Source organism: Orycteropus afer, unplaced genomic scaffold, assembly GCF_000298275.1.
Source record: "Orycteropus afer afer isolate SDZICR_OR568_19922 unplaced genomic scaffold, OryAfe1.0 scaffold00008, whole genome shotgun sequence".
Taxonomy (NCBI): Eukaryota; Metazoa; Chordata; class Mammalia; order Tubulidentata; family Orycteropodidae; genus Orycteropus; species Orycteropus afer.
In genome coordinates this window covers 8262938-8283032 of record NW_006921595.1, presented here as the reverse complement: position 1 = coordinate 8283032, position 20095 = coordinate 8262938, and the positions used below count along the sequence as shown (strand labels likewise).

Below are 20095 nucleotides of genomic sequence, written 5' to 3'. Positions count from 1 at the left end.
ATGATGTTCCACAAAACAAAGAAAGGTTACGAGCTGTCACTCATGCTTTCACAATGCTTCTGAAGCCAAAGCACTTGCCCACGAGCACAGGAATCTTCCATCTTCAGGTAGAAACGGAAAGGGGCATTTTAATTTCTTTCTTCGGTCTAAATAGTTACTTTTCCTGCTTAGGGAAAAAATTACATTTTTTAAGTAAGGATAGATGAATGTTTAGTCCACATTTTCTCAATTCAGCTCCTTAGAAAGACCATAAAAATGGTATTTTACTAAAGAGGAGGAGGTTTGGGCCAACAGTTGGCTACTATCACAGGAACTTTCTCTGTTCATTTCCAAAGTAAATTCTATGAAATTATTATTATTTTTTTAAATCAAGCCAGATAAAAGAAAACAAGAAAAATATTTGGGCACAATCTCTGTGTTAACAGAAAACTACAAAGTCAAGTCTCAGAAGGCAGAGAACAAGAGAACATATGAGCTATTACAGAATATTGGATTAAAATGTACTTACCCAAGACTCTCAAATATCATACATCTCCATTATGTAGGCTTTAGGCACCAAGCCAATGGCTCCCTTCATTTCTCCTACCCACCAGCCATATCTATTGTATTCCTAATTGAAAACAATATGCAATATTAACCTTTAGACTGGTGTAAGTACAATGTCGTTTGTATGCAACTTCTTAGAAATGTTATTTCCTTTTATAAAGTTACAAGAGCTTGAACTGAAAATTGAAACATTTTAATCTTTTTTGTTTCTGGACACACTTAAAAAATGCTGTTAGGCAAAGATTTAAATTAAGGAATAAGACAAAGCCTGCTTATTACATAGCATAGAACACAGAAACAGTCTCTTATGATAATAACCTAGAAAATGAAACCAGCTAAGGAATAGACTACCTGGGCCCCCTTCCTTACTCTCTTTCCACACAGCATAGGCGACACCTCGTATGTGCAAGAACCGGGCTACTGACTAAGAGGTTAAAGCAAGCATCCTCAGGACACTATACTCACCTTTAAGAAGCTTATAATCTAATACAGATTAAAAAAAAATTTCCACAATAAACTACCTAATTCTTAAACTCCTATTGTCTACAGTGATTTAGAATGTATATGTGTGCCCTTTCTTAAGGAACTGAAATATGAGTAGGCATATTTTAAACAGATAAATTTGAGAGTAAGGAAATACTAATAACACAGAGAAAGTAATGCTTTATTAAACAATTCACAAAAGACTCCTTTAAAAAACTGCTTCTCTAAGATACTCACTGGTCCTTTTATTGATCATAAACCACCTCAGATAAAGGATGGGTAGACAGAATTTAAAGGTGGTACTGGATTTACCCTTATAATGGCATATCAAAGGAAATAAAAGTATTCCAAGTTATAAAGGGAAAAAAAATTAATGTAGCTGTAAAAAAAAAAAAAAAGTGATTGATGAGTCACTTCTGTGTTGACATTGCAATGTGAGATAAACCTGTACCTCCTTTTCTTCCCACTTTTCCTCAATGGACAGATACACCATTGCTTTAGGCATAGGGAACACTCCAGACCAGTCTTGTGTGTCTGCCAAGTTGACTAATGTATTCTTATCTCAGATTTATTTATGCTTCTTGAGATACAACAAAGTAAAATGAATTACAAGTTTTAAGAATCTCATCTTCCAAAAGCAATACTCCAGGAAAAGCACGGTAGGACCCAAATTCAATTTTTCATAGAAGATAAATTTTTAAAATCTATCCCCAAAGTAATTCAATAGGTTATGATTTTCCAACATCTGAGTCATAGATAAATGTGCATATGCATATTGAGTTATATCTGGGGAAGAGATGTTAATACTAGCAGAGACATAACATTTGTATTGATTAGGGTGATCTTGACCATCAGAGAGAAAAAATTATACAATTCTTCAATACAAATGTAGCAACATTAGCATATGTATTGATATGTAGTCTTATTGATGGAGAAAGGATAAGATAAAAATCTATAGGTGCTTTTTTAACTGGGGGCACTATCAGAGTTAGGTTTACTGAAAATACCAGGTGGAGGGATAAGGGAAAGGCAAGGCTGGTCTTGCACTTATTCTAATGAGAGCACAGCTGTGAGCTTTGGTTTATGAGGTAGTGGACGCAAAAGAAGTCTGAAAGTTCTTCAGACTAGTGTGGATTTAGTGGATAAAACTATGTAAGCAACAATACTCTGATGCTTGGAACTCAGTGATGATAATTACAACCTAGGCAGGACATACTTAGCAGAAGAAAATACCAACTTAGTGAAAGCTATGATTAACAATCATTATATCCTCGTAGGTACCTAATAAAACTGCCCTTTCCAATTTTTAAGGCAATGAATATAATTAGAGCCTAATGCTTAGCAAAACAAATGCACTTAACCTCCCAGAGGCCAAAGGCCTACATTTTCAGATTTCAAAATGGAGAGTTAACAGGGTAGAACTGAATGCGAAAGCTCTTACCTAAGGTCAATTTCAAATTTCTTTAATTATTTGAAGAGAGTAAAAGAATAGCTCCCCCAAATCGTAGACATGGAAACATTAAGTTAGAGGACATATTATGACCTGACCCAGCTTCCAGAGAACTGCGCTCCATCTGGGTTTCAATGTTTAGATTCAAATTATAAACCAGAAAGTCCTTACTACTTTATAATATTCTACTTCTATTATAATCTGCGTTGTCAAGTAAAGGCATATGATTGCTCTCAAAAAAATCTCACTCACATCCAAACTTAAGATATTGATTTCCCACAAATCACTTCAACAAAGACCAATGATATACTTCACACTTGAGAGAACTCTGCCTGACGGTAGATGGGTGAGGTTCATTAGACAGAAAGCACACTAGTAAACAGCAGGGAGGGGCTTATTCAGCTGTAAACAAACCCTTAAAAGTATCATTACATTAAAAAAAAAATTAGACTAAAATAATTTTAAATGCTTCACTTAATTAATTTAAAATAAATTGAAAAACATATGAAACATACATCTCATAAAAGTACTCTAAATATCACAGATTTAAATCAGAAAAGGGTAAAAATAAAAGCCAGAGTGTTTATTACTTCACATCCGTAAATAATCCCATATAATACTCCTGTGTGGAATTAGGAGATAAGACAAAATATAGTGAGATAAAAATCTAGTAGGCAAATTTATGGATTTACACTGCAGCCATTAGAGTGTGTCGACAAGACTGCAAACACAGGAGCTTTTACTTTTATCATTACCATCCACTGTACGAGCCTCCTGAGCACCATGAATCCCAATTAAACCATTTGCAGCCTATAAATTGGAATGAAAATGCTTCTTGGAGTACAGTATTCTAAACTTCAGCCTGAAGATTCAATATCATACAAGGTTTCCTTCTGAAGATGGAAATTTGCTTTTCTTTGCCTTCCCTCTTTGCCATCTCCAAACAAATGTGATTGTAAATGACATATTACTTACAGTGGGAAATAATGCAGTCGATACAATGTTGTCATGCAGTCCACATGCTAATTCTAGTATTATTCTCTAAAGTCACAGGTGGGTCATTAAAGAGAAAAAAAAATCCTCAAACTTTTTATTGTAAGTAAACAAAAAACAAAAAGACAAAACCATACCAGTCTACCATCTAAATCTTTTAAAGGTTAGGAAGCATCATGCCATCTTTACGGCACACAAGCTCTCAGGTACAAGAAGATCTGCCATCTGGTATCCTTCATTCCATTCGGCTCTTAACATCAACTGAAATGCTAACATAGGCAAGTGACTGTACTTCAGGAGGGCTGATAAAATAATGAAGAGTCCTTTAATCTACAGGAAACCATTCTAGTCAATTTATAAGAAATATTGCATCCCTTTGTAGGACATGTAATTATTTTCTATTAATCATGTGCTATAAAGCTACATTATGTGGTTATTCTGTTATCACTAGAAAGAGGCCTGCAGTCAGCTTCTGACAATGTTAGGTAATTACTAACACAAAGCTTCTTTCTCCTTCCGTAGTAATGCTATCAAGATCCAGAGGTTTAGTGATGCTTATTGTATAAAAATAGTACTCAAAAGAAATTCAATATCTGCAAAATGGATGGCTTCGAGGCAAAAACGTAACGTGGCAGTCAAGGAAGGAAGAAAAGCCAAACTTGGCTGATAACCCGAGAAAATAATCATAAAGCAGCACTGAATGCTTGTAACCTAACTACTATGTTTTCAATTTTCATATTAAAATAGTTTTTACTTGTTTTATTTGGTGAAGTGTTAATATTTATTAAGAAGCAAATTAAAGTGCTTGTATCATTTTAAGATTGTGCAAAATGGAGGAATAAAAGGACTAATTTTGACAAAGTGAAATAGAGACCTAACACAATAGTAAACACATGTCGTCCATGTTTACTCATTAACTAAATCGTCTCTCTCTGCTGGGGTATTATTTTCACTCAAATAAGGCCCAACATTTACTTAAATCCTTTTGAGCACCATGATTCTCATTTCTCAAGTATGTTAATCCACTTTCTGCAAAACATATGGTAAAAGGCTGTTGCCTTAACAGAAACAAGAGTTTGTGAGGTACTACCCTTTCAGAAATTAGTTACCACTGTTTGAAAGCAACAGGTGTTAGAAAGGTTAAAAGATTAAGTGTCCTTTTTCCAAACATATCTGTGCTTCAAAACATACTAGTCTTTTGGGGATATGTAGGTACTTTCATTCACAATACATAAAATACACCAAATTTAAGAACTAGTGGGCTTTACCATTGTTTTCCAAGTAGTCATTGTGATATTTTTAATCTTTCAAATTATTCATAAGCATTTTAGTAGTATGAAAACGAGATAACTATGTAAAATACATGAATATTTCCTTCAAGGCTATCACTTCAGCCTCTTCTTTGTTATTATTACCAATAAGAAACTTTAAGAATCCTTTCATTTCTCCTACATCCATTCTTTCATAAGGTTCTCTTAAAATGTACAACGGGAACTTGACAATCCCATTGTTTGAGTATTATTATCTACACATTGAATCTTAGTGTCCTAATCTGCTAAATGAGGGGAGTGACACTAATAATCTCTAAGGTCCCCCCATAATGTCTGAACATCACCATTCATGAACCTGCTTGAAGACACTAAGTTTCTTAGTGGCTTATGGAAACGAAGCTCACTGCTTTATAATTTACAGTGCACATGTGACTTTGATTTACCGTAATTCAAAGAATCACCATTTTTTTTTCTCCTTGCACTGTACATTCTATCACTAAAGCAAGACAGAAAAGTAAGAAAGCTGATAATATGGATTTAATTCTTGAAACCAATTTTAGTTTATATCCCAGGGTCAAAACACATTTAATTCAAATTTCAACAGAGTCACCATTTACAATTCTGTGCAGTAAAAGCTAATATTCAGACTGATGATTTGTAGATACTGTTAGACAAAGGAGGATCAAATCAAACTCACTACAGGGGCCTTGGTCTTCAGTGTCTTTTACCTACCAATGCGCGGGTCTGTTCATCCACTCCTCTTTATTCTAACTGCTGCTACTCTGCTTCCGGCCTTCAGCGTGCTTTGTTCTCAACTATTGCACCATCAACTCTGCCTCCTTGTTCTTCCCAGAAGCTGTCTAGATGGACTGACAATCAAGAACTGCTGCTCAAGAACTTAGAATAGCTCCCCGTTGCATTAAGTACAAACTCCTCTGCTTGGCTTGTCTCCCCCCTTTGAGCAACATTCTTCTCTCAGTGCTCTGGTCTCCACAGCTCAACCTTGCATACCACACTCACTCCTACCTCTGTATGTGCTGTTCCCTCCCTAAAGAATCTCTCCCCTCCCTCACCCAAATCCTACCCAAAGACTAAGTCCTGACTCTATTAACCAGTTGTCAAGAATGCTTCTCAAAACTATCTAGCCCATGCTTACATCGCTCATTCTCTGGTTCTACACTTTATATAGCATTTAACTTCTTAATGGTTTGTTTGTAGATTAGTTTTGTTCCTTTAAGTAAAATAAAGTGCAAGCTCACTGAGGTCAGGGAACTCTCTTTCACTTAATCTATATGCCCCGTACTACAGGATAAATAAAAGGTGTTCAATAAATATATGCTCTATCTTCAGTTTGGATGACATATCAGTTGAATATCCCAAATATTTTCTTCTAACTTCCAATAGGAATCTCTTCCTTTGTGTATGGCATTAGACGTCTTTGGAGGATTTTAGTAATGACTAAACAAACATTCATTGAGTTTGTTACACACACACGAGTTTAGCTGTGCAATCTGATGTGTATTGCTCCTCACGAGTTTAGCTGTGCAATCTGATGTGTATTGCTCCTCCTCATGCTGCCTAATGCCTTGTCAAAAGAGTTTAAATGCCATTCCAAGAAAAGGCATCCATCCTTTGCAGGACTGAGACCAAATAATCCCAATTCTTGGGGAAAAAAATCAGTTCAGCTGAATTTATTTATTAGCACTGAAGAGGTTAAGACACAGCCCCACAAAGGTAGAAACAGTGTGGTAAGTACAAGGGAAAATCTGCTGGTTTTTCAGTTTCTTCTTACTATTCTTATGATTATTTTCTCAGAAGATCTAGGTTTTCATACCAGCTCTATTGCTAAGTAAGTATGCAACCTTGGGCAATTCCAACTTCTTCAGGGATGATTTTTTTTTTTTTTACACATTGTTTATATTGAGATACCACAATAGTCCAGTTATAAAAATCAGTACCATTAATATAAATCAATAATTATAAGTATTTTTAGCTTAAGTCTGGCTCCTAAGAAGCTAGGGGTGAAATCTGAAACTTAACTGCAGAACTCCACTGTCTTTAAAGGTCTCCATAGGGATAGTCCATTTTCCTCTGGACTTTGATTTATTTTTCCAAATTATGTTGATCCTCAATTTTTTTCATGTTTAAGGTGAAGGCCTGGCATAAAGTTCCCCTAACACTAGGATTCTATCATTCTAAGTTCTTTTAAGAAGTTCAAGATTATTTCCCATTTTTGACATTCTTTTGGTAAACACATAATAAACACCAATCTGCCACACTGTTAGGCACTGACTACAGATATCAAGATATCTAAGACACAGTATCTCTCTCAAGGAGTTCAGGGTTTAGGGAGAGAAAGAGACAAGCAGATAACCACAATATTGTAATGTTAGGTGACAGAGAAACAATTTGTCAAAGGAGTTAGAGAAGCAACTAACTCTACATTGGGGGTCTGAGGTTGAGGGCTTTACACAGATCTTGACAGTAGGGCTAAGACTCCAGATGGAATATTAAAAGGCATTTCAGAGGCAGGGAGTGATAAATAGCATGTACAAAGGTCTAGAGGGTAAAAGAAGGTGCTGTGTTCAGGGACTAGCAAGTGGTTGAGGGTGTGGTTAGTATACAAAGGTGGAGAGTAAAAGAAGATGAGGTAGGAAAAGTAGTTTGGAATCATTTAGGCTGGTTTGGTTTCCTACTCCTGCCAATCTCTAAGGTGAGGGAAGAGAAGTGATTCTGATTGGCTGATTGTGTGGCTCTATGGTCCCTTTTCCCCCGGAAGGAAGGTTGGGCAATCCTACTTCCGTAGTGATACTGCCTCGGAAACCCAAGGAGGGGTCGCTATGAGTCAGGGCTGACTTGACGGCACATAACAACAACAACAACATGGTCCCCTTTCATTGACAGGACTGTTCAACCCCTTTCCATTGTATAGTAATTCTTCTGGATAGTATATCAAAGAGACACAGAAATATCTGCTGAATGAATAAACCCCATTTATATTCGAAGCTCCACTTCAAGTTCTACCTTTTTTTTTTTAATGAATCTTTCCTTAATTAGAGCTCTGGTGGCACAGTGGTTAAGCACTCAGCTGGTAACCAGAAGGTCAGCAGTTCCTGGGAGAAAGATATGGCAGTCTGCTTCCGTAAAGATTACCAGCCTCGGAAACCCTCCTGGGGCTGCTCCACTCTGTCCTATGAGTTGCTATGAGTAGAAATTGACTCAATGACAATGGGTTTTCCCTAATTACTCTGGGATTAAGCAATCTCCCCCTCTTCTGAGCTCCTCCAATACTGTAATACTTATAAACCACACTGTGCTATATTATTCTTTTCTATTTCACAGATTGGTCTTCTCTACAATAGAACTTAAGTATCAGTGAAGGAAGGAAGCCAAGTTTGAGCCTTCTGGATCCTCCCCAGCATAGTGATTTGCATAGTAACTGTCGATCAAGTATTTGTTGATTGACTATAAAAGTTTTAATTGTGCACAAGATTCTGTCAATAAGATGATTCACTATTGTTTAGAAGTGGGATGTGACAATTACAATTAACCTCTGACATGGAAAAACCTTAAGCACTGGTCATGGCCCAATTAATTACAGCAAAGTACAAAGAGAAAGGGATTTAGGGTCAGTGATTCCTAGCTAAACCACTCACTAGTCAGGTATCCTCAGACAAATTACATAGTAACATTATTGAGCATCTGTTTCTTGATTTGCAAAAGAATAACACCATCTCCTTCATAGGATTATCCTATGAATTAGATGAGTAAAAGCATATAAAGTATCTAGAACAGGACACTGTAGGTGCTCAATAAACACTTTTTCATTCCATCCTTGTCTCTACTCACTAACTGGTGTAACCAAATACCAGGACAAAAAAAAAAATAGAGTACTTTAGAATGTACTATAAGGCAATCTGACTATTAAGAACAGTTCTCTACTCTACTCTTCCAAAGGGAAACTGCTCTTCCACAGAGGATACACTTTTGAGAGAAATTACATTTTTGCTTCCTAGAATTTTACTGGTTTATGTGTTTCTTGCTAACAAAATATTCAATGATGAACACATATAATGTATCTGTAATTTATTAAACATCTACTCTAAGTTTTTTTCTGAATCTATCTATCTCTATTTTCTCATGCCCAATACTCTCCCTAGAATATTTAGCTCCATGTTGGAAGGAGCAGACAGAAGGAAAGGCATCTTAAAAGAGTGAAAACGTGCTGCATTACACTGAGGGAGTTCCTGGGTTTTTTGGGGAAAGAGATCATGGATTGATCAATTGAGAATTAAAAACATCTATGTCAATGTCGTGCTTTTCTTGAAGGTCGTTTGTTTTGCTTCTGGCAAACCCTCAATTATCCCACACACCAGCCTCTGCAGCCCAGCTCCTCCTCACCTGTCTTGCCTCTGAGACTCTGCCTTCTGGCTTTATCTTCTGCCTCTCAAGCCACTGCAGGGGCTGGCCCCACCAGCCTGCCTCCTGTAAGCACCTTCCCCTTTTACTGTCATTTTTTCTGCTATGCTGCTTCCACTTTATGTAAGAGAAAACAGGAAAGTACCTGAGCGTGCTGCTCACTAATAGGTAACAAGAGGAGGCTCCGGAGTAGAACCAGAACATCTTCCAATGTGGTGCTGTGTCCATAAACTACCTATCACTACCTAAGGAAAGGATGGGTGCAAAGTAGTAGGTTTGCCTATCAATCCTTCCACTGTGCCCCAGCCACAACATCCCCATGCTGACAGCATTGAAACTAAGCCCAAACAAATGCAATCCCAAGTACAGATACTCCTCTTTCTTCCCAAAAGGCTATAAAATATAATAACATTTTGGGAACTAGCTTAGTGTCAACAATTTATGTCCTATATTGAAATGTTCTAGTTACTCCTCAGCAGTCATCATGCTATTTGTGGCGCACTGGGTCAGACAGTCACAAATGAAAAACTGCTAAAAAGTAACTGTATTTCCCTCTGCCAGTAGAGCTCAACAAGACTTTCATATTATTGCATTTTTTTCTGGCAGGTTTGAAGCCAAAAGAGCCCTAGTGATGAATCTTTACAATCTCACAATGAGAAGCAAATGGTTAGTGACAGTCACAATTCACCGAACACTGGAAAAAGTCAACAGACAGAAAGGGAGCAACCAATACATGTTTTTAAATATCCTTTCACTGTATATTAATGAACACTATCTTAAGCTAAATTTCCTACACAATCATACTTTTTACTTAATAAAAAAATTTCTTACAAATCTAAGCTAAAGTCACATGTGCCCTAGACTAGACAAGATAGTCCAGGATCCTTGATTCTCATGTTATTTTTCTGTTAATAACAAAGTAGCATGCCTCTTTCCTGCTGAAGCATAGCTCTTCTGTCATTAAGTCTCTAAAGATAATGTATTGCTTTAACAGTAAGAATAAGAATGTGACTAGTAATTTACCAATGAGTACAGATTGCAAGGTAAGTTAGTTGTGTATAGAGATCCAGAAGAGCAGGTGGAATGACATCACTAAAGAAGTATGCAGGAGCATGGAATACAGTTAGTGCTACATAATTTAGATTCTTCTATTAAAATTATAAAATGTCACAAACATAGTTTTGGAAAACTATTAATAATGCTATTATATCTATGCTTTCCAAAACCAAACTCACTGCCATTGAGTTGGATCTGACTCATAGCAACCCCTCCTTGGGTTTCTGAGGCAGTATCTCTACAGAAGTAGATTGCCCCATCTTCCTTCCGAGGAATGGCTGGTGGATGTGAACCACCAGCCTTCTGGTTAGCAGTCAAATGCCTTATGAACTACACCACCAAATCTATGTTTTAGGTGGTGAGAAAATTCAAATGCAAAACTAGTAAAAAAATAACATGTTTGGGGGGAAAAAAATTTTCCTAACAAATGAATCAGAACCCAAGCCTTGTGTGCCAGAGTTAATTCACTAACAATGCAGCAGTCATTAAAATCACAAATTCTACAGTTCATCTGTACCTCTAAATGTGCTCTATTTTATTAGGGGGAAAGAAAAGACTTCTAAATCTCCACTGAACATAAAAAACAGCAGGAACTCAATATGGAAAAAAAAACAAAACTGTAAGCAAAGTTATTGGCTTGCCTTCTTTGCAAGCAGTATTTAGATTTATTATTAATGAAGTTCAAAAGTTATAACTGAGAAAATGCTGGATACTTTGAAGGAGGGGGCCACCTCAGCATGACAGCTGCTAACTGGAAAATGTTCAAAAGGGAAGGGAGAAGGCAGGGTGTCTGCACACTCCTCTTTCTTTATTGCAACATTTGATTTTTCACTTTAAGAAGAAAAAAGGCCAACATTTGTATAACTCTAAAAAGAGACCTAATATAAATAAATTGACCCCCGGTTGATTAAGCCCAGCTAACACCCTAGCAACAAGACTTCCTTGCAAAATAAAAAATTAAGATTGAATTTAAAAAAACTGTATTTTAAATAAAATTATATCTCTGTAGTGAATTTTAATGAAGATAGCCTAATGCCCAAACTTGTTCAATCTTTTTCTGCCATTATGCTTACAAAATTAAAACACTATTTATAATGCATACCATTTAATGTCTTTATTTGTCTAAATGTTTATTTATATTAAGAGAATGTTTCTTTTCTTATTCTGTGTTGACTTTTTTTTTCAGAATACTTTCAGAACTGACAACCTTCCAGAAAGTAAAATCTAACAGTGTTAACTTAATAGTTCAAATCATTGGTCAGTTTTTTACTAAAAGTTGTGTTTCTTTAAAATCTTTTAAATTGTTTATTTATTAGAAAAGTCATGAAATCAATTTCTTTACAAGGTACACATTTTTGTCTCCTCAAATATGGTGATAGACTCCTTAAAATGTGTTCTTATATATACAATTTTTACATCTAATTCAGAATGATGAACAAAATTTTTCATGATTAATGTTAATACTTTATTGACATGAGACAGGAAAGTAATAACCATACCTAGATTTAAAGTTAAATTCATGACACCATTTTGATTGTGCATGTTAGCTACAATTACTTGCACCGCTCATTCTGAGCCACTAGATGGTGTAAAAAAATAAATTAAAACGGTAAAATATCATTACATCACTAGGATATCTAAATATAACTCTAAGAAAGATTAAACATATTTCTAGACACATAACAACTCTTGTAGTTTCTGTGCCAATTGCACTCTTAAAAAAATCTACCAATGTTTAATATCAGCTTGACCTTGACCTAGAAACAAGCCCTTTTGAGCAATTATTTTTCTCTTCTACAAAGCCTTGAGTTCTGAATTTTATAATACCAAGCATTCAAAACTGCAGTTATCATTTTGTATATTAAACAAATTTAAGATATTATCTTATAGCCTGTGTTTGCCAAACTTTTGATAAAACTGGAAGGCTAAGCCAATAAAAGATTCTTAGAGATTAATTATCCAGAGATTCCCATCTGAACTTGCCCAGGAGAGTTAGTCTTCACAAACATAACCCAAGCCCCAAACAACCTAGAAACCACTAGCCAAGATGCCCATCAGTGGCCTAGAATTTGTCCAAGGGAGAGCTATGCTATGTTCTTAAGTGTTCTTTCTTTTTACTCTCCCCATGATTTACCTGTTTGATGACCTATCCCACTAGGTCCACAGTTGGGAAACTATGGGTATTTAATCATTTTATCCAGTAGTAATAATGTGTTAACAATGTCTTATCTCTTCTTCTAGAAAACAAAATGAGGCCCAGCTAAAATTCGTATCTCTAGAAGGTCCCTTATGAAATCATGCTGATGATAGAAATTCCAACCCTGTGAAAGGCTGATAAAGGAAGTTTTTTTGTTTTGTTTTGTTTTTTATCATATCCTTCTCAAGTCATAGCATTTAAAAAGTTTAGATGGTAGTATATGCTTTCCATGAGCTGGATCCCCAGTAACCTTAGGTTGATGATCAAACTTCATAAATAAACTACAATCTCCACAAAATGGGGTTGGGAGAACAGGAATTATCTCCTCTGTAATCCTAGAAGTATGACACTCATCTATGATTATATATTTAATTTCATATTAACAGAGAATTATTTTCTGAGCAATGGTCGATGGTAGAAATGAGACATGTGTATGGAATGTTGCTGATTTAAAGCCTATCCTGGCAGGTGATTGGTGCTCCAACAAGGTTTTCAGTGACAAAGAAAACCTGACTAATAAAGAACATTTTGGGAACAGATCCACATGGGCTTTACAAGCTCCTTATCTGAAAAAGAGTACAAATGGTTACCTACAATTTATCCCTATACTCTCAAATTTCAAGTGGAAGTGAATCGACTTTTAAATTTCATACACAACTGCAGTGAAACCGATGAAAGAAAAGTAAATCTGAGGGAATACTTTCATGATTCCAAGAATGTCTCTTGACAAGAACTGAAACTAATGAGTTTGATTTCTGTATTAAGTAGTTAAAAAGCTATTCCCTTAAATCAGGACAATTACATGCTCAATAGAAGGCTTAATCCAATAGTTGTGATGTGGCTATCTACAGCTTTCAAGAACTGAAAGTGTCTTTCCAAAAAATTATACTAATGAGCAGAGAATGGAGAGAAATAAGTGACAAGCCTTGGGTTTGAACATCTCAAGTAGCAATCATCACTGTTAGCTGTGTTTACATAGGCAATATCTTTTTCTCCAATAATCTGCACATGCTTTTATCTTATTCCTTAATGCCTAAGACACTTGACTGCTAACCAGAAGGCTGGTGATTCAAACCCACCAGCCACTCTTTGGAAGGAGGATGGGGTAATCTACTTCCGTAGTGATACTGCCTCAGAAACTCAAGGAGGGGTCGCTATGAGTCAGATCTGACTCAACGGCACATAACAATAACAACAACAACAGAATAGGCCTTGGTACACTGTGAGTACTTTATAATGTTTTAAATTAATAAATCAAGACAAGAAGAAAGGAGGAAGACAGAAACAAACAGAATAAAGAAAAGGAAAACAATTGGTCTGGTTGTCAAGATGTTTGGCTCAAGCACTGTTCTGGCACTTTCGGGCCTGAGTTCCCTCATCCATAAAGCAGAGGATAGATAACCGTTGCCAAGATCCTTACTTAGCTCTAATGTTCTATAAGTCTCTGTGTTATGATTTAATGCGCCAGTCATCTAGTGTTAAAATTCAGTAAGTAAATTTTATTTACAAATTCTTTTCTGTATCTAACAAGTCATTAGCTCTCTGAAAAGTCCAAAATATTTCTCTGATCAAGAAACCACATTACACTTTTACATTTATGATTTATGTAACACTCCCCTTCTTGTATTTAATTTAAGATGTTCTGTATAGAATTTCCAAAATAGTCTAATAGTGGAGAAAAGGATTTTTTTTATCCCCATGTTATAGTAAGGGAAATTATATATGAAAATTAAAGGAGTTCACATAGGTCACTACAGTAAGAAATCTGATTCTTACCTCTAAGGACAAAAAGATTCTGGGTAGTCCAGTATCTTAAGAGGCAGAGACAACAACTTTTTAATATATAAAGATGAGTACCATTCTGTGTATAAATACAGTATGTTAAGCTTTAAAAAATTACCTAAACCTGTCTGAAGAGAAAAGCATTGCTTTTAAATTGTCGGAACACTCACTTTATTTACATAAAGATGAAAAACTTGTTCTATAAACACAGTGTTTCCAGTAGTGAATGGCAGACAAAATCAGAATAAGCACACAGAAGAATAAAAAGGAAGAGGAAAGAAAAACATAATAAATAACCTAATACCTTACAATGTTAACTTTCACATAAGTATATTGTTTCTGGAGAAGGCAGTCAGTGGATGTGAGCCAAGGGCTGAAGTGATAGGTAAACACTGTTAAGTTGGATTCTGTTATCTGATTGTGTTTAAAATTTGATTATATTTCACTTGACAAAATAATTAATTATTGTGAACTCCCAATTGTTAACAAGGACCTACGAGGAGAAGTCCAATTGGCATTTTTCCCCCAATGCTGGAAATCTAAATGCATACAAACCTAGCTTTGTATCTATCCCTTGACTGCTGTCATTTTCGGATATCTTCTTACCTTGCTAAGAATGTAAATCACATCACCACGTTTAAATGACAACTCATCAGAGAGAGCTCCTGTGCAGTCCCACAAACCCTGGTAAAAATTAGCATAATCGGTGCTTTTATCTCCTAGGAAGAAGAGAGAGAAAGGAGGAGTTAGGTCTTTCAAGTAATCTTTGTTGTAAAATGAACCCATTAGAAACCAAAGAACCACTCACTTCAAACCACCAAAAATAGGCTAAAAAATTCTGTCCTGACTCAAAGAACATTTTAATATGCCTACAAAAGAATCTTTTTTCTTAAAACACTATCATCTAATTAAGACCATTTTTTAAAAAGATCTGTTTTCTTCTCTCTCCCTTTCTTCTTTTCATCTAAAACCTGTAATTGCTATGTGTTCTCATCAAACCAGTACCTAAAAATTGCTTCCCACTTATCTTATATAACCAACCTAAACCTTTTAAAGGAGGTAATTCAGCCCTACTACATAATAATGAGCAATGTTCAAGAGTTGTGAAGAACATGTTGCAAAATAAAGGGACACTTAGTTAAAAATAATAATAAAGAAGCTGAAGTACAAGTATAAAGGCAAACTAAGAAACAAAATGAAACAAACAAAAAATCTTAATATGAAAAGCTGGTTAAAATAAAAAGGATAAAGTAGGAATAATGTAAAGAATAATTGCCGCTCTTTTCTTTGGGGACATTTGTATCCAAAGCCTCTCAATGTTATTTCTAAAATATTTTAGGAACTTTGAAGTTACTGGTGCTGAAGCTGCATTTTTCAACTTATTTTTGTCAGCCCCAGTTTAGGATGTTAGGCTCTGAATAAACATGGAGCATACACTGGCGTTATCAGCTCATCCTTCTAACAGCATAAGCACAATGGATGTGATGTGCTCAAACTGCCATACAGACCATTAACTGATTGATTATTTAGCGCTCTCCACTCTGTAATACCACAATAAACCGGGTAATAAATGCTTTGTCACTTATACAATGTGGGTCTCCTCAAACGCAGCACAGAGTTAAATACACTGGATGCTTTTGTTACACTGAGAACTGTTTCCTGTTTTTAATTTCATGATAATTGAGTTTTGATGAGTTAATGCAAAAAGAATGCAAGTAATATCAATAAGATTTCCGTGTATTCACTAACCAGGCAGAACATATACGTGCTGACAACTTCCATCACTGGAATGTCATCTTTGAATTCTGAAGGGATACCCGTGGAGACACATGCCGGATCAGGACTGTCATCTTAGTTTTGTTATATGGCTCTCAAACAGCAGGTTCCTTGGCAACACCACCACAACTATTCACTTTAGCATGACATTAGGGTGTTTGTTTTATTATATTACATTGTTTGCAATTTACATGAAGTGGTAAGTTTATCAGAAATGTTTAAAATTCTCTTTAATATCTTTCAAAAAATATTAAAGCCAAAAAAAGAGAATTTGAAGAATATAAAATATGAATATTTAGGAAGTAGGATGGTACTTTGCAATTACACTTCTAAAAAAGTAAACAAGGACTAGAATACACAACTTAGCAAAACCCTCTATTACTTTTTTTTTCTCCTGTTTTCTAAGAATCAAAAAAAGGGAGCAAAAGAGGGGGAAGTGGAGGAAGGAAGGGAAAAGAAGGAGAAAGGGAAGGAGACATAGAGAGACAGACACCTTATGGACTTTTCCATACCAGCATCTGAGCGCTCATCACTGACACCAGCAGGGATGTCCACAAGCCTGGGAATCCAACCAAGAGCTAACAATGCTTGTGACCACCCTTCATTACGCTTTCTTCTTCACAAGCATATATTAAGTAAATTCTATAAATGGACACTAGAGGGCACTCTGACTGGCCAGATCACTTCAAACATTGTCAATTTTTTTAAAAAATTACTTAATAATAAAGTGACTGATTTCTTTTGAAAACCACTTATTTAGACAAATAGAGATTTAGAAGTTGAAACATTCTCATCAGACTAATCTACTGCTAAATGGGTCAAATGTTGCGCCCCATTCAGTTCGTCAGTGTCAATTTAAAAGTCAAGGAATTAGAGCAAAAAGAGAATGACATCATTTCACATGCAAGGCCCTCCCCGGCAGGAACTGGCCAGGAGGTAAAACGATCTGAATAGCTGGTTTCCCCAGTCAAAGTTCCTATGTGTTCCCCACGCTGCTCAGCCTTAGGCTTGGTCCAAAAAGGCTGAAGAAAAAAACATGGGCTGAAAATTAGAGTAGAGGTTTTGGCTTAGCTATGGTGTCCCAAAGGTTTCCCCAGCTGTCCAGCTGCATTTTCTTTTTTCAGATTCTCTCACAATCGTTTTTTCTCTCAATAGATTTTCAAAAGAGAGAGGAGGGGGAGAGAAGGAAAGAAAAGTCTATGGTGACTTCTAACACATAATCCTTATCACTTTGGGGTCCTTCTTCCCCTTGATGCGCTTGGAGAAACTCACATTAACACTAATGGGAGTCACAGGAGCACATGAGGGGAAGGGAGACCCCCACCGTGTGCAAGATGCATCTCTCCCTAGATGTGCATCATGAGCATTTCATTAAATCTCACTGCTGTAAAGAGGCAACAGAGCTTGTGATTCGGCAATGCTGGGAAAAAGATACATTTTCAACTGTGTTTTTCATAATCTTGATGATGATGCTACCCAAAGACCAACTTCATTTCCATGTCCCACACGTAAACTCTGTTAAAGAATAATAAGTCGTTGATGTCACACAGCTACATGTACATACAATTTACTATTCTACCTATTTCAGCATGCAACACTAGTTATGAAGCAGAAGAATCACCACCAGGGAGAAAACCTGCCAGTATGTGTTTATTAGTTGTCGTCTCCTCAGGAAAGCAATGTTTAAATTCTTTTTCTTTTGAACACTTTATTGTGGTTTGGGTGAAAGTTTACAGAGCAAATTAGTTTCCCACTCAACAATTTATACATATTTTGTTCTGGGACATTAGTTGCAATCCCTGCGATGTAACAGCACTCTTCCCACTTCTTTCCTGGGTTCCCTGTTTCCATTTGCCCATCTTACCTGCCCCATTCTGCCTTCTGACTTTGTTTTTAGGCAAATGATGCCCATTTGGTTTCATATGGTTGGCTGTTCTGAGACACACCTTCCTCACGGGTGTTACTGTCCATTTTATAGGCCTGTTATGTGGCTGAAAGGTGATCTCTGGAAGTAGGTTCAATTCCAGGTTTGAAGAGTGGCTAAGGGCCACAATCTTGGGGTTCTACCAGTCTCTATCAGACCAGTAAATCTGGTCTTTTTTATGATTTTGAATTTTGTTCTACATTTTCTCCCACTCTGTCCAGGACCTTCTATTGTGATTCCAATCAGAGCAGCCCATAGTGGTAGCCGGGCACCATCTAGTTCTTCTGGTCTCAGGATACTAAAGCCCGTGATTCATGTGGTCTGTTCAGTCCTTTGGACTAATTGTTTCCTTGAGTCTTTGGTTTGATTTACTCTTCTTTGCTCCAGATGGGAAGAGATCAATAGCTGTATCTCAGATGGCTGCTTGCAAACTTTTAAGAGCCCATCACTATTCACTAAGGTAGAATGTAGAACATTGTCTGTGTGGACCATGTTATGCCAATTGACCTACATGTCCCCCAAGACTATGGCCCTAAGCCCTCAAGCTGTTGACTCAGTCCCTCATGGTGTTTGGTTGAAGCAGTGTTTCAATTCTCGATATGAAATCTGGACATGAAAATTAGGAATCACCTTATTCCTTAATGAGCAACGAGTTCCTCTACTTTACATTTTTTCCCCTTTTCTTTAAGTGTCGCTGAATATACACAAAGAATTAAGCATGGATGGGTCAAAAAAAGTAAACATTGTTCATAAAAAAATAATCCATTTGATACATGTATTAAAACAAATTACGGAGTGGAGCACAATGTCATAAACCACAGATAAATACACATTCTAAAATACAAATTAACCCTGTTTAGTTGTCTTCAGTGCATTGATCAACTGTCATATTCTGTCCACATAATTACCTGTTGTGTTTTTTTTCTCCCAAAATTACAAAACTCACCTTATGTTTCTTGTTCCAAGAGGCATGAAATATTACCAAAAAAAAAAAAAAAAAAAAAAGGAGAGTAGGGAAGGATTTAAACAATATCCTTGCTCCTGCTTTTAAAAACCTACAAAGCCAGATCAGTGAACATACAGAAGTGTTACGAAAGTATAAACTAAGTGTGTAGATACTACAGAACTGAAGAGATTTTCACAATATAATGACAATGGATGAAGCATATGATAAAATAATGGAGAATTTCTCCCTGGTATAGGTTTTAAATACTATTTAGGAAGGTAAGCATATTCTAAAGTGTTCCAGAAAATCAAATAGAATCTTTATTTTATACAAATAAATATATGTGTGTGTGTGTGTATGTGTAAGATATGTAAGGTTAAACATGAATGAACTTGTTAAGAAACAAGATTAACTTTTATCCTCTTTTTGTTAAAATATTTTACATTAGAGAAGCCTATAATTTTTTTTAGTAAAATTAGTCAATATGAAAAATACATAACATTCTTGAGTAAGGTTAGAAGTTCATGTCATGTGATGCTTAGCAAGATAGTAATACCCCTGTCAGCTCACTGCCCTACATGGCAAACAAACTGCTAGTGTTACATTTTTGACAGCCTAGGAAAGATCAAAGGTCACTGCTATGCAAAAGCTTTAAAACTGTTGCTTGAAAAGAATTTCATGTCACTAAAGATAAGAATTATTGTAGTGTAGTGCTTCATAGCTAGTCCATGAAAAACTAGTTCAACTTATTGCATTCTTTTAAGGAAAAACTGATTTTCTCCCCTGCCCTCAAAGGCAAAAATTTGGGAGATGGGTACTTTAAAAGGGTTTTTGAAAAATACAGTTGCTTTGAGCCAAAATATTTGTTACCATGGAAAGAATATCTACTATGTGTCTACATTCTACACCTGAATTGAATTTTTTAAAAAAAGAACTATAAGCTTTATAATACATAACCCAAAACATATATACTCAAATTACTATTGAACATGGTCCTCAAAGTTTCACTACACCGAGTGTTTTATAGCTGCATTTTACAGGACTGGAGTGTTAACATTAATGACTTTGTCCTTGCTTCCTTTCTAAGAAAAGCAAACCAAAACCCTTTACAGCAACCTGCTCCTGCTTTCCTGCCCAGGTCCGGAAATCAGGCCTCTGTTTCCTTTCCACATGTCACAATAGGAAGGACTCTGGAAAGCTACTTCCTGAACACACGCTTCTTGTCTACCCTGCCTCTGACAGCTTGGAAGAG

General features: G+C 36.1%; 1 protein-coding gene across 1 annotated transcript in view; it reads right to left on the bottom strand.

The window, feature by feature from the left end:
• Positions 1-517: 517 nt before the first annotated feature.
• SKAP2 (src kinase associated phosphoprotein 2) overlaps positions 518-20095 on the bottom strand; it is a 231751-nt gene continuing 212173 nt past the window's right edge. Inside the window, exons 11-12 of the mRNA XM_007945727.2 lie at positions 14804-14916; positions 518-610 (exon numbers count right to left, since the gene is read on the bottom strand). Of these exons, the coding sequence (XP_007943918.1) occupies positions 518-610; positions 14804-14916 (206 nt within the window). The remainder of the gene's footprint in view (positions 611-14803; positions 14917-20095) is intronic.